At 34.4% G+C, this 15101-nt stretch overlaps 2 protein-coding genes across 3 annotated transcripts in view; one reads left to right on the forward strand and one right to left on the reverse strand.

Annotated features, from left to right (window-relative positions):
- Positions 1-12827, forward strand: part of LOC150099694 (mitochondrial outer membrane protein SLC25A46-like) — a 153887-nt gene extending 141060 nt beyond the window's left edge. The window contains exon 10 of the mRNA XM_090403379.1: positions 12493-12827. Coding sequence (XP_090259505.1) covers positions 12493-12742 — 250 coding nt within the window. The 3' untranslated portion in view covers positions 12743-12827. The remainder of the gene's footprint in view (positions 1-12492) is intronic.
- The window catches only part of Rlb1 (lysine-rich basic protein Rlb1), a 183939-nt gene that overhangs the window by 72439 nt on the left and 96399 nt on the right, over positions 1-15101 (reverse strand). The gene's annotated exons all lie outside the window — the stretch shown is intronic.

Consider the following 15101-nt stretch of genomic DNA (forward strand, 5'->3'; position numbering starts at 1 on the left):
ACCAAAACTAATAATGTACCAACATAAACAATTTGTAAAAATATTCAGAATTTTAAATTACGACTATTTTTACAGGTGTGCATCAAAGTGAATATCTGAAGCTCTCGAGATTGGCTTGCAGTGCAAAAAAATTGAGCTGATCTCACAAGTATCGCGACTCTCCGGTTCGATTTCTCATCACTGTTAATTAAAAAATGTAAATTATTTTTCCATTCTTGCTCATTATTTAGCTATGTCAATTCACATCATTAATTAGCTGGGCGGTCAGTAAAACCAGCTGGGCGGCGCGCCTATTCAAAAGATCCTGGGGAGAACACTGCTCTCTGATTCTCACATTCAGTTCTATTTACTTTTTAGAGTAGTTTGAGAACTTGACTTCAATCATTTGTCATTCGACCCTCTGACTTATGCAGTGCAGCCACCCATAAAATGTTTATACCTCCATATTTGAGCATTTCTGATCAATCATCTTTTCCAGCTACCTTTACACATTTAAAATTTTTGATGGCTTCTTCTGCCTGAGGTATGTACTCCTGATTGTATTCCTCTTGAATGTCTTCATGATCAATGTTATTTTTGATCACTAAATACTTAAATAAGATAACTGAAATTTTTTTATTTTATTTTATTGGTCAGAATTTGATACAACTAGTAACCGACTAGTTTTGCCACATTAACTGGTAACGTCTTCTGGGTTAGATGAATATACATATATCAGCTTAAAACAAATGAGCTTAGATTATGAATCAGTACCTAACTGCAAAATGAAAAATACCGAATTCAAAGGAACCATTACACAATATATATAAATACGTGGAGCATGGATGCTAGCACTTGGTCAGCCATTGTTAAGCAGGTGCGTCCTATAGTTTGTTGCGAAATTAAACTCTGATGTGTGGAGAGATCTTATGAGTAATTTCCAGATATCACAAAGGATCATACCTTGGTTTCTGTTTAGGGTGCCTTGTGAGCAGATTACTACTGTGGCTTCTTTTATGTTGCAGGAGCTGTAGTCATCTTTTATGTATGGCATAATACTTTTATCCCATTCATTGTTATGGTGAGTGTTGAAAAAATGGAATGCTAAACCAGAACTGACCTCTCTTTTGTTGTGGACATCAATGTACTCTTTTTGTCTTATTTCTAGACTTCTTAAAGTTTGTCCAATGTAATTAAGGCCACAATAACAAGGAATGTTGTAAACTCCAGGGTGTTTATTGAAAGTATTGTGGTCCTTAGGTGAGCGTAACATATTCCGTACTATCCTAATCGGTTTGAAGGCTACCCGAATGTTGTGAGACCTTAGGAGGTTGGCAATTTTTTGTGAAAGTATGCCAATAAAAGGAATGGAAATTCCTGTAATGAGTGTCTTGGATTTGCTGTGGAGAGGTGGGTTGGAGAATAGTATTCTTTTTGTTATTTTTTTCAGATATCCATTGTTGGTTAATATTTGGAGAATAAAATCTAATTCTTCTGTTAATATTCTTTCATCTCTTATAATAGAAATCGCCCTGTTCTTCACCATATGTATAATGCTTAATTTCTGTGAAATATGGTGTAATTATCCCTACTAGGGATATCAAGCCACAGTACTAGTTAATGGAGACAAAACAAACAGTTTTCCCATCACCACAGGAGTCCTACAGGGAGACTAATCCCATATTTATTCATCATAGTTAATTGACTGTATTTTTAAATTGATCTAAGTTAAATCTGGAATCCTCATCAAAGACCCATATATACAGATGGAGACCTGAGCTTTGCAGATGATATAGTCCTCATTGACTCCAACATTACAGATGCCCAAAACCACTTCAACAGCCTTAGAAGAACTGCAAAAATATTTGGACTAAAAGTAAACTTCCAAAAAACAAAGATATTAAAAAATCAGATAGATGGGCACATCTATATAAATCAAAACGATCACCTTGACGAAGTAGAGTACTTTGTATACCTAGGATCACACATCTCAGATTCCTTAACAGACATTAAGACAAGAAAACAGAAAGCACTCCAGTTCCACAGAAGTCTTAATAAAGCATGTGTTGAATTTTAAAAAAATATTTTTACCAAGAAATATCTCATTCAGAATTTAACAAGAAAAAGAAAAAAACTAAAAGGGGAAATGCTTGTAAATAAGTGAAGATACCAATTTTGTTTAAAGAATTGTACTAAAACAAACTTTATAATATTAATTAAAGGTGAAAGATGTCATTTTTTTGTAAAAAGATTATAATGTAAGAAGTTTCTCTATAATGATATATGTTAGAGCACAATAACGAAGGATCAAAGTCCATTAATGACAACCTCGGGTAAATTGTAGCCCATGGCAATTTGCTTACATGTGAACGGCACGCGCACAGTATTTTTTCTGGGAAGATGCGGCAATCGTACGGAAGATTCCAGGAAGATAGGAATGAAACAGGAGTCGGGCAGAAAAAGTTTTGAGTGAAAGAGGGCGCTAGAGATACGAGGTATAAAACGGGTTTGTTCCCCCCCCCCCCCCATTCAGGGCATTTTAAAATTTTTCATCTGGAGTTGCTGGAGAAGTTTCGGTGGAGTCGGGAAGAGTTCCAGTTCAAAGTCTAGTCGATAGCGGGCAGCTATTCTCTGCTGTCGTTTTGCGATGTCGGGCGGAAGGAATAGACGAAAAAATGTTAGGTGCCCTCCCGAGTAAGCCTGAAGAAACTGGCCGTGCCACATACGTCCACGTAGATCGATTCAATCCATGCTGTTTCCAGTCGAGAATGTGATGAAAGGACAGAACAAAGTAGGCCAAACCTAGCCGTGAGTTATAATCACCAAGGACGAGAGCGAACATTCGGAGGGAAATTATAAAGAAAGGATAGACGGAATAAGTTACAGGAATGTGGTAATGTAAAACTTTATAATTCCTTTGTTAACAAAGAACAGAATAATGTGTCATGGAAGAAACGTGATGTTAGATTATATAACTCTAAACTTGTATGAAGGACTATAGTGAGATTTTAGATACCAGTGTTTAGAACCAAATAGCTGTTTCTTTAATATTTGTCTGAATGAGTAGTAGTTAATTTGCCATAAGTAATGATCTATAGAATTATCGATGTGAATGTTTTAAGAATATGTGCAAGATAGTAAAGATATTTAAGGGATACTAGCTAGAATTTTGTGTAGTGAAATGAGCCTATTCTTAGATGATGTGATATGTGAATTACAGTTGATATGTCTAACCATATAACTTGGGATAACTCTATTCCTATTGAGTGTTTTATTGTAAATGTGTAATCTTTTGAATCTAATAAATGTATCTTGATTATCTTAACCTGTTTTGTGCCTTGATTTGAATCCAATGCACCACTTGCTAATATTTGAATCTGAGCGGGAGAGAAATATATGACAGAGACCACAACTGCAATCTAAAGCGTTCTAAGAGAGATAGATAAAATTGATATAAGGAGTAATTAATAGATTGATTTACTTTGTATATTTTCTGAGGGTTACTTCTTGGTTAAAAGGAATTTCTAACCTAGGGATCTGGCAGGCACAGCTTGAACAAATAAATATTGCCAGAACCCTATTAGGAGGTAACTCCAGACTGTTATTGCTGAGGATCGGACTCTATTCAGAAGTCAATCCTTTGTCAATTTATTTAATATACGTAATCATTCTAAGAATTGGCCAAATTGTGTGGATAGATATAACTGTGAAAAAGATAAATGATATAAGAGATATAAGAAGAAGAACACACCATATAATGATAAATAAAAGAAATAAGACATAAATATAACAATGGCGCAGCCAGTAGAATATAACACATGGAAGTTGAGCCTCATCTCAAAGGAGACAAAGATTCGTCTTTACAAGTTCATCAGCAGTCTATCTTTCTGTACAGCTCCCAGACCTGGAACATCTCAACAAAAGCAACCAATATTATAAATAGCTTTGGAACTACTTTGGAACTACGTACCAGGAGTAATCCAGAAATATTCTGGATTACTCCTGGCAAGACCACATTCCCAACTCTACTATGTTAAATGAAACCCAGCAAGGTCCTCTAGTCAGTACTGCTCAAAGAAACCAAATAAAATGGCTCAGCCACCAACTCAGACATCCACCCTCTGCACCTTTTAATGCTTGTTCTCTATGCCCCTACAGATGGAAAAAGAGGCAAGCCCGGAACTCAATATTGGAAATACATTAGCAGTATTCTCTCTGTTCCCCCCCCCCCCCAACTCTCTGCATCAGAGATCCGTCAGTTAGCATATGACAGAGAAGTCTGGTTTTCCTTCACATCATAAGAACATCCAAGTCCTATCTTAGTGTACACACCAATACACTACTTATTTGTTTTGACTGGTTTCCTTATTTATAATTGTAAAATTATAAACGATGATGATGGTGTAATAAGGCAAAATGCAGGTCTGTGTGGGTTGGCTTGCGGTAGACATTAAGACAAATGCTTTTCGTCCATTTGTTTTGCAATTAATATGTCCAGAAAAGGTAATTTCCCTTCATTTTCAAGTTATAAGGTGAACTATTTGATTTTATTGTAAAACGAGTTTATGGATGTTAGAAAATCATATAGCTCTGCCACCCTGTGTTTCTATATTATAAATATGGAAACACAGTGATATAGAGATACGTCAATGTATCTCTACCACACTGGTGGTTTAGGATCCGTACATAATAAGATGTCATTTTCAAACTTTTCCATGAATAACTCCATACATGGACGAGATAGAGGACTTCCCATCGCAATTCCTGAAAGTTGCTTATAGATTTTTTCATTCCACTTGAAGAAATTTGAGTTGAGACAATGTTTATAAAGTTGGGAGATGTCTTGAGGAAACAGATTTTCTATGAGAGTCATAACTTCATTTACCAGGACATTTGTAAATAAAGACACATCTAAATTTGCTAGAATGTTTGTTCTTGATATGGAGATTTTTCTTAGCTTTTCAACAAAGTGCTGTGTATTTTTGATATATGTGTCTGCTTTTAGAAGATGTACAAGATGTTTGGATAATAAATAAGTTGGTGAGTTTATCCCATCTACAATCGGACACAGAGGTATATCGGTCTTGTGTACTTTCAGCGATCCATATAAACGTGGAGTTAACGGATGCATGGATTTCAGTTTCCTCTTAAGATCTGTGGGCCATGTGTTCATGTTATGAGGTTGTTGGTTTCTATATGGTTCATCCAAGTAGGGTCAGAATCCACTTGACAGTAAGTAGATGAATCTGAGAGCAAAACTGAGATTTTTGATACATAATTCCTTGTATTTAAGATGACGGTAGAATTGCCTTTGTCACTCAGTGGTGAGCTATGGAAATTTTAACAAAGGGTCGCATCGTCGAGGAAAAAAAAAACAGAAAAGAAAGAATTATAAAAAAAACGCATTCCACACAGAAACTTGTATTAATACAGCTTGTGTACAAATTCCAATCAAAAAGTATGAGAGGAGAATCAACCTCTAAAGGCTATCATTTTTAAATAAATATTTCATGATATAAACATGAAATATTTGCACACAATCAACTGTGTTAATTATCTTACATAAGAAACAATTTTTAACTATCAAAATATAATAAGAATGAAATCTTTTGTCAATCAAATGTTTTATGAAACATTTGATTGGCTACTGGTTTTACTGTACAGTAGAGAGGGTAAAGATAGCGCATGCGCTTATTTTATTTTCAAACTTGGGTGCATTTGTAATAGAGGAGTTGAAACAATAATTCCAAATAATTTATACACTGCCAAATAGACTAATTTTTGTTAGGTTACCATATGAGTTTGTCATTTAATATGTTTCAAAAAAAAAAAAAAATTTTTTTTTTTAAATAAAAAAGTAAACAAGAAGAACAAGGGGCTCGCAATTTTGAGAAAAATTTAACAAAAAAATTTAACTTAATTTTAACTTAAGTTAAAAAAATTTAACTTAAGGCCAGTGGTGAGCCCCTTATAGCTCACCACTGGCCTTAAGTATTATGATCTCTGTTCTTTTTTATATTAGCCACTGCTCTTTTTTCTAAGGGACTAATGTTTTTTTTTTTGTTTGTTTGTTTGTTTTGGAGGATGAGAAGAATCGCAGTTTTTAACTTAATATCATTCGCAATAGATTCAGGTAAAAAGTGAAGTGCCTTCTCGACATTACACATAATGTTTATTTTAGGTATGTACTCTGGAGTGACTTCAAAATTGAAATCTTTTTTTAGGATACTAACTTCTGCAGGTGTTAAATTGTGAATTCAGTATTTTTCAGTTATGTAATGATTCGTAATTTAAGCTCGTTTGTTTTAAGCTGATATATGTATATTCATCTAACCCAGAAGAAGCCACCAGTTAACATGCCAAAACTAGCCAGTCACTAGTTGTATCAAATTCTGACCAATAAAAAAAACCCAACTTCAGTTATTTATTATAATAATAATATTTGGTTGCAGATCAAGTGTTGATCAATTTTATTATTAAACTGAACCAACTAGTTTCGCCACACTTTAACTGTTGGCATCTTCAGGGTACTTATAAGTTTAAACAATCTCACAATTATGCGTAACTGCAAAACTGACAAAATTAACTGTAAAAAAAGACTAGAATAATTACAAATAGGATAGTATATCGAACGTGAGTGAAACACGTATCGCATGTACAAAGTTAGCTAGCTGTTGCTAAGGAACTTTCTGTAGTTTGTATTAAAGTTCATTCTTCCATTTTTAAAGTTCTGATTAGGGTTTTCCATATCTCTGGGAGTATTAGGCCTTGATTTCTGTTAAGGTTGACAGTAGAACGGGCAACTGTGGCTGCTTCTTTGAAAATTCTTGAATGGTAATCTTCCTCTATGTAAAAAGAACAGCTTTTGTCCCACTCGATGACATGGTTAGTTGTAGAGAAATGAGACTATAGGCCAGAAATATCCTGTCTGTTGTTTTTGACAGAGCCAATGTGTTCCTTTTGCCTGATTTCGAGGCTTCTCGAAGTCTGTCCGATGTAACTAGAGGCACAAGCGCATGGAATATTATAAACTCTAGCATATTTATAGAAAGGATGGTTGTCTTTTGGAGATCTTAGTGGTTTACGAATAGATTCTATTGGTTTAAATGTTATTCTTATTTTGTGTTGTTTGAGGAGGCTGGCGAGCTTGTTGGAGAGATGCCACTTACAAACAGAATTGCAATCGTTTTTATATATTGAATATCTTCTTGTTCTCTTTGTGGTGGTTCAGAGAAAAGGACTTTATTGACTAGTCTTCTTGAATAGCCGTTCAAATACAGATTGTTGGAAATAAATTTTAACTCATCTTGAAAGGTCTCATTGTCCATTGTGATGCGAATCACTTTTCTTTAACATGTGTACAATGCTGAGTTTATGTGAGATGTGGTGAGAGGAGCTGAAATGTAGGTAGCGACCTGTATTGGTCGGTTTTCTGTACACCGATAGATTTATACTATCAGTGTACAGAAATCACCACATCACTCAGCATTGTACACATGTTAAAGAAAAGACAACGGACAACGAGCCCCTTCAAGATGAGTTAAAATTTATTTCCAACAATCTGTATTTGAACGGCTATCCAAGAAGACTAGTCAATAAAGTCCTTTTCTCTGAACCACCACAAAGAGAACAAGAAGATATTCAATATATAAAAAATTGCAATTCTGTTTGTAAGTAGCATCTCCAACAAGCTCGCCAGCCTCCTCAAACAACACAAAATAAGAGTAACATTTAAACTAATAGAATCTATTCGTAAACTACTAAGATCTCCAAAAGACAACCATGCGCTTGTGGCTCTAGTTACATCAGACAGACTTCGAGAAGCCTCAAAATCAGGCAAAAGGAACACATTGGCTATGTCAAAAACAACAGATAGGATATTTCTGGCCTATCGTCTCATTTCTCTACAACTTACCATGTCATCGAGTGGGACAAAAGCTGTTCTCCTTACATAGAGAAAGATTACCATTCAAGAATTTTCAAAGAAGCAGCCACAGTCGCCCATTCTACTGTCAACCTTAACAGAAATCAGGGCCTAATACTCCCAGAGATATGGAAAACCCTAATCAGAACTTTAAAAATGGAAGAAATGAACTTTAATACAAACTACAGAAAGTTCCTTAGCAACAGCTAGCTTTGTACATGCGATACGTGTTTCACTCACATTCGATATACTATCCTATTTGTAATTATTCTAGTCTTTTTTACAGTTAATTTTGTCAGTTTTGCAGTTACGCATAATTGTGAGATTGTTTAAACTTATAAGTACCCTGAAGATGCCAACAGTTAAAGTGTGGCGAAACTAGTTGGTTCAATTTAATAATAAAATTCATCAACACTTGATCTGCAACCAAATATTATTATTATACTAATTTATGATCAAGAAAATACCTTCATGATGTGAATAGATTCAGTTATTTATGTCTATCTTCAGTTGTTATTGCAAAAGGAATCAAAAATGATAATCTTTGATTTCATATATTTTTTGTTTAACTAGTCTAGTTTTATAGACTTTGCTTTACTTTTGATACACTTTCTTCTTTTCCTAAACTAGCTTTTTAACGTTTGAGTCCACCAGGGTTTTCTGATTTTTCTACACCTAGAAACAGACTTTCTTGCTCAGCCTATGTTTTCTTCAGAGGTCTGCCAATGAATCTCCAGGTTTGCTTTTTGTTTTCGAACTCATTTTTTTCTTGAATAATGTTTGTGTATTTGAGTCTACAATTCACCTTTGTAAACTGCTCAACTGTGATTCGTTTTAAAACTTACTTTCTTATTTTCAGTATGATATTCAATTTTATCTGGTTCAGAACTAAATAGTGAACACTAAAGATATCAAATTGTCTGTAGACACACTGTCTTAAATGAGCATAAAAAAAATTTAATTTTTAAAATGGAGTGTTTTATTTATAACATTCAATAAAAATGATGAAATGTCATAGGGGATGTGTAACATTATGGATGTTTTTGACTTTTTTCATGATAAAAAGAGCATAAATTATTAATATTTATTCTAGCAGTAAATTTAAACGGTAATTACAAAAATAATTTCATGGCTGTTTATTTGAAATATACTCCACAGGTATCAACTATTTCCTGTCTGTAAATTAGTTGTTTAGATTTGACATTAAGGGAAGCATGCTCTTTGGTTTAAAAACTATCTAGGATATAAGTGTTTTTCAACTAAAAGTGAGTTGGCCAGTATCTCTGAAACTAGCCCTTCCTCAAACCTAGAAAACAACTGCTTTGAGGCTTTTGTGGTTTTGCATCATCAGGCTTTTAGATCCTAGTAGTTCACAATATCTAATTTTATTCATGCTCTAAGTAAAATGTCTTGCGGAGTTTGCAGTTGAAAAAATTGCAGCTTAGACCGCATGTATCCAAGAGATATATTCATTACTAGTATGTGCTGAAATGCGATAAAACTTAAAAAAAAAACACTGCAAATATAGTACATGATGGTTTATTTATTTTCAGTAACAATCTAGAAATTATTGAACAAAGAAATATAAAGAATAAAAATTTTTGTTACAAAATAATGCAAACATGGATAATGAAAGAAAACGAAACTAAACAAATGCATTTAACATTAAGTAATCAGAATCTTCAATAGTTGGATTTATAAAATGGCCATAACTAGGGTTACCATATTCTAAAATGCCAAAATGCTGACACCCATGAGCAGTTTGCTCACCATGGATGGGCATGGAGATTATGCATAGTTGCAGCACATGCATATTTTTCACTAGACCTAATTTTCTTTAGCAGTTCTTTGTTTCGACACAAATAGTCGAACATATAGACCTTGCCAAGGCCTTTGACAGGATACCACATGGAACCCTAATCAGTAAACTGGAGCAGATGGGGATAGATATAGGGTTGGTAAGATGGATAGAAGGGTGGTTGAAAGAGAGATACCAGAGAGTGGTTTATTCAGGAGTGGAGTCAAAAAGACGTCTTGTGACTAGTGGAGTGCCGCAGGGCTCTGTTCTTGGACCACTGCTTTTCAATTTGTTCATCAATGATATTGGAAAGGATTTGAGAGGAAGTGTTCACTTGTTTGCTGATGATGCAAAGTTGGGTAGAGCAATTGTGAGTGCACAGGATGTCAAAATTTTACAGGATGATTTGGATAGTTTGGAGGACTGGGCTAGGAAAAATGGATGTCAGTTTAATGTGGCAAAGTGTAAGGTTATGCACTTTGGGGTGAAAAGAATAGCAGCAGTATATCGCATTGGTGGAACCGTACTCCAGGAGATTGATGAGGCCAGGGATTTGGGAGTGCTGGTGGATAGGGAGTTGAAGTTTAGGGGGCACATTGCAAAAGTGACTAAAACAGCTCACCAAATCACTTGGCTTATGAAAAATACTTTAACATGCAGAGACAAACAAGTTGTTGTGCCTCTGTATCGAGCCTTGATAAGAAGACCCCATCTGGACTTCTGTGCCCAGTTATGGGCACCAGGGTTTCTTCGTGATGGGGAGGAAGTGGAGAGGGTCCAGAGACGAGTGACCAAGATGATAGCAGATCTGTGGAATGAACCTTATGAGAATAGGTTGAGGATTTGTGGGTTGCAGAAATTGGACGATAGGCGAAGGAGGGGTGATATGATTGAGACATTCAAATTACTGAAGGGTTTTTATAAGATTGATCCAGAAGATATTTTTGAAAATATGACTGGTGGTGGGAGGACCAGGGGCCATGCATGGAAGCTGGGCAAGAGCATGGTTGACAAGGGTGTTAGAGCTAGGTTTTTTACTTGGAGAGTGGTGAATGAGTGGAATAAGCTTCTAGAGTCTGTTGTGGGTGCTACGACCGTGAATGAGTTCAAGGCAAGATATGATAGATACTGTGTGAATGTTGAATAGTTGTTCCAGACATGATGTTAGGGCCTCCCTCGATGAGTCTGTTGACTCCTTGGAGTTTCCCGGAACAATAATAATAATATTTTTACATGTAAAATGTCTGTAATTAAATTTAACTATAGCAAGTCCTTTCACAGATTCTATGGTAAGTCTATTTCTTTCCTTGGTCAAAATGCAGACATGTCCTCATAAATGCTGACATATGGTAACCCTAGCCATAACAATCATCACAAACAATATTGCTATGCTCAAGGCATAAATACTTTTTACAACACTTGCAAAAATATTTTGATAAGCGACTCATTTTGGATGCATAGCACACGTAAAACATCTTTTTTCTGTTTGTCGAGGGAACTGTATCTATGTCGTTAGAATTTCCTTCAAATTGTGTCTGAAATTGAAGTTTCAGGTGTAAAGGCTTATGCACATCTGTAGAGATTTCTGAACACCTTTTTATTCTTCTGACACTAACTGCGTTGCGAGTTATTCTAATAAACATTCTGCACCATATTTTCACATTATTGTTCTTCATTGATTGTTGCAATGTAAACCAGCTAGATATGAGGCCTAAAAATGCTTTCAATTCTGTTTTGTCTATTCGTTTAGCATCTCTTTCTCTTGAACACTGGTTTGAAATAGAATCAATGTATTCATTTGTATATAAAAATGCTTTCAATTCTGTTTTGTCTATTCATTTAGCATCTCTTTCTCTTGAACACTGGTTTGAAATAGAATCAATGTATTCATTTGTATATAAAAATGCTTTCAATTCTGTTTTGTCTATTCGTTTAGCATCTCTTTCTCTTGAACACTGGTTTGAAATAGAATCAATGTATTCATTTGTATATAATAAGATTAGATCTAAAATATCATCTGTGATAAAGCAGTTTCAAGTTTTGTCTTGGCATTTTTTGAGTTTGGTTGAACTAACGGAAGTTGACACAAAATATTCTACGGCTGTCTTCTTATTGGATTTTGCCTCCATTTTGATTCTTTATCCTTTCCAAGAAAATACTCTTCATTCGTGTCTAATTCTTCTTCACTAGAAATATCTTGTTCAGTATCCAAATCTTCTGAACAAACTTTCACATAATCATCATCTTCGCATTCGACTCTATCATTCTCATCATCGGACTTGAGTAACATTCGCTGAGTCTCTTCAACATCTGAGGGATTATCCAATCGATATATTTTTCCAGCCATTTTCAATGGTAAATATACAAAAAAACACTAAAAGAATACGATACTGACATCGAAGTTTGCAGTATCTCTCAGATACAATTTACTATCAAATATCTTAAACCAAACTGATGGTATAAACAGCAGTGCAGAATATCATTCGGATATACTCATGCACAGCTAGTCATGATCTCCAAGCTATACACTGGATATGTGTAAGGATATTTATATTTATTTTTTTATATCTTTATTAGAAAGCAAAATTCATGTAGATCTAATCTTTAAAGGTACCTATGGCATAACTATAAACAACCAATTACAAGATAACTACAGTAATTAATATTAATGAAAGTGTACTTTCATTAAAGTTAATTACTGGTTATGGTTATTATGTAATTTGTTTAAAATTCATGTAGAATAGAAGAATGATTTTTTTTTTTTTCTCTTGAAATGTAGTTTTCTTTTCAGGCTATACCTTCAAGGTACGAGGACTATTATAGATAATTTGGACTATGGGACTGCTGTAACACCAATCACCACAACATACCTGGGTCCTATAGATTGTTTTCACACCATTGTGGAAGAGGAAGGTGCATCGGGTTTATATAAAGGCTTTGGATCCTTGATATTACAATATACTTTACATGCTAGCATTCTGAAGATAGCAAAAATTATTTTAAACGAAATCTGCTATATTATTAAAAAGGATATAGAATAATTTTTATACCTCTCAAGCAATGAATCTAGTAACATCTGAAATGATTTAATGTGTAATATCAAAATAAAGCAGTTTTAGAAATATATTTTTAACATTTTCTTATCTCAGTCATATAGAAACATTCAGAAGAAATTACATAAAGCATGCAAGCATAGTCAGGCATCGCCCATTTCAGTATTTTGTCCTCATAATCTGTATTTAATAATTAAAGCATGCATCATTCAAAATACAAAGACTAGTCCAAAATTATATTTGATGATAACTATCTTAAGCTGCAAATATTTTTGTCTGAAAACATGACTATTCTCGGTCCTCTCTCATTTCAAAAATCTTACCTCTCACAATAAACAGAATTGAGTCCGCACAAGAAAAATAGCTCAGTAAATTCAAAATGCATTATTTTGAAATATCATTCCCTCCCATAAATCCTACATACTTGTTGATAATGTCAGTTTTTATATAATTAAAAGAAGCTTGTATTATATTATATAAGGATTCACTTCAGCAGTGTGGATGTGGGGGGGGGGGAGATATTTGATTGATGCCGATCAAATTTCTTTTAGCTGCTTAACTAAAAAAAAAAAAAGAAAGAAAGAAAGCTGCTTTAATGAGCTTGTCCAAATTAGTTACTTAGATCACATCATACTTGCAATAAAAAATTGACAGAAACCTTTCTCTTCCCTTTAGAACTAAAATCTTTATGTAGCTCAGAAAGGAACAGCTTTCATTCTTGGTAATAAATGCATTGAGGACAAACAGTGCAAGTTTTCATGCCTGAACTAAGAGTGACTACATGCTTTGATTATTGATCAAGTTTTCTAATTGCAAGTTCAATGGTGGATATCTTACACAGAACCTACAGATTTATTTTCATTTTCAAGAAAGCAAAGTCCAACCTTGAATCCAATGCTCAGGCATTCCTTTTAAAGAATCAAGAAATACTTGCAATTTCAGTTACTAGTTTTTATTGTCATAATCTAAAATGATCTCTAAATCAGAAATCTGTTTTTACTATTAATAACCACCTCAGAAAGTGGAGACCAAAGATTAAGCTAAACAGTCAACTAATTACATTTAATGAAAACCCCAAATACCTTGGAGTTACTCTGGATCCATCGCTAAGCTTCAATAAACATATCAACAATGTTGCAGTCAGAGCACAAAGAAGACTATATATCATGAAAAGTATCTCAAGTAAAAAGTGGGGAGCTGATGCTAAAACCTTAAAAGTCACATATACCTCTATTATCCGTCCCATAATGGAATATGCTTCGCCTATCTGGATGCAAACATTAAACCAGTTTAGACAAGCTTATAAAAATTCAGAAAAAATCATATGTGGACTAAGGAATACAACTCCTGGAAAAATAGCAGAATTCGAATCCAACCTTGTTCCTTTAAAAATTAGATGGCAAGAAAATCTAACCAAATTTGTAGAAAAACGAGCCAACCTTGCATATCATAGAACAAGTGAACTTTTTAAAAATTGGAAACCAACAAACAGAATAAAGAAAAAATCAACAATGCATGAAATCATAGAAAATAAAATTCCCTTGGATTGTCCAAATAAAATAGCCGACTTGCCAGCATTTCCTCCAAATCAAGACAGGAAAAATATAGTTATCAACTCTGAAATAGGGAAACATGAGAAAAAAAACCTAGAAAACCCTTAAATCTTGAGATATCATTAGCCCTTTCAAAAATAATGGAATATGGACCTGACTCAATAAAGATCTACACAGATGGCTCCAAAAATCTAAAATCAACTTATAAAAATCGATGCATTTTTCTGACAGATTCTGGGAGTCCCAGTGGCACTCCCAGAATGGCAATTCTGGGAGTGGCGTACTCATCTATGGCTCTCATAATATAGAACTAAAAATAACTAACAGTATTGGATGCAACTCATACCATGCAGAATTAATAGCCATTAACACAGCACTGCAATATTTGGACAAACAAAACCCAAAGGAGTTTATATTTTTCATAGATTCCTTAGCAGCCCTTCAAGCTATTAAGAACTGCTACACTAGCCATCAAGAAATATTTAGAGACATAGCAAAAAACATAAACTACATAAGGATTCAGAAATAATCTTCCAATGGATCCCATCCCATGTGGGATTAAAGGGAAACAAAACTGCAGATGAAGTAGCAAAGATGGCCGCAACATCAAGTGATACCACAGATTTCGATCTTTTTAAAACCACCCAAAAAGAAAACATAAAAAGAACAATTTTCAGGACATGACTCACCACTGGTACTCAGCAGAAAATCCAGGAGCTACCATCAACTCCAAGTTTAATCGCAGTGCCACTACCATGATCTCTCGCCTCAATACCAATCAAGTTTAGCAATGG

The sequence above is a fragment of the Typopeltis vanoorti genome, chromosome 14 (assembly GCF_054136105.1).
Source record: "Typopeltis vanoorti isolate ZY-2024b chromosome 14, IOZ_Tvanoo_1.0, whole genome shotgun sequence".
NCBI lineage: Eukaryota > Metazoa > Arthropoda > Arachnida > Uropygi > Thelyphonidae > Typopeltis > Typopeltis vanoorti.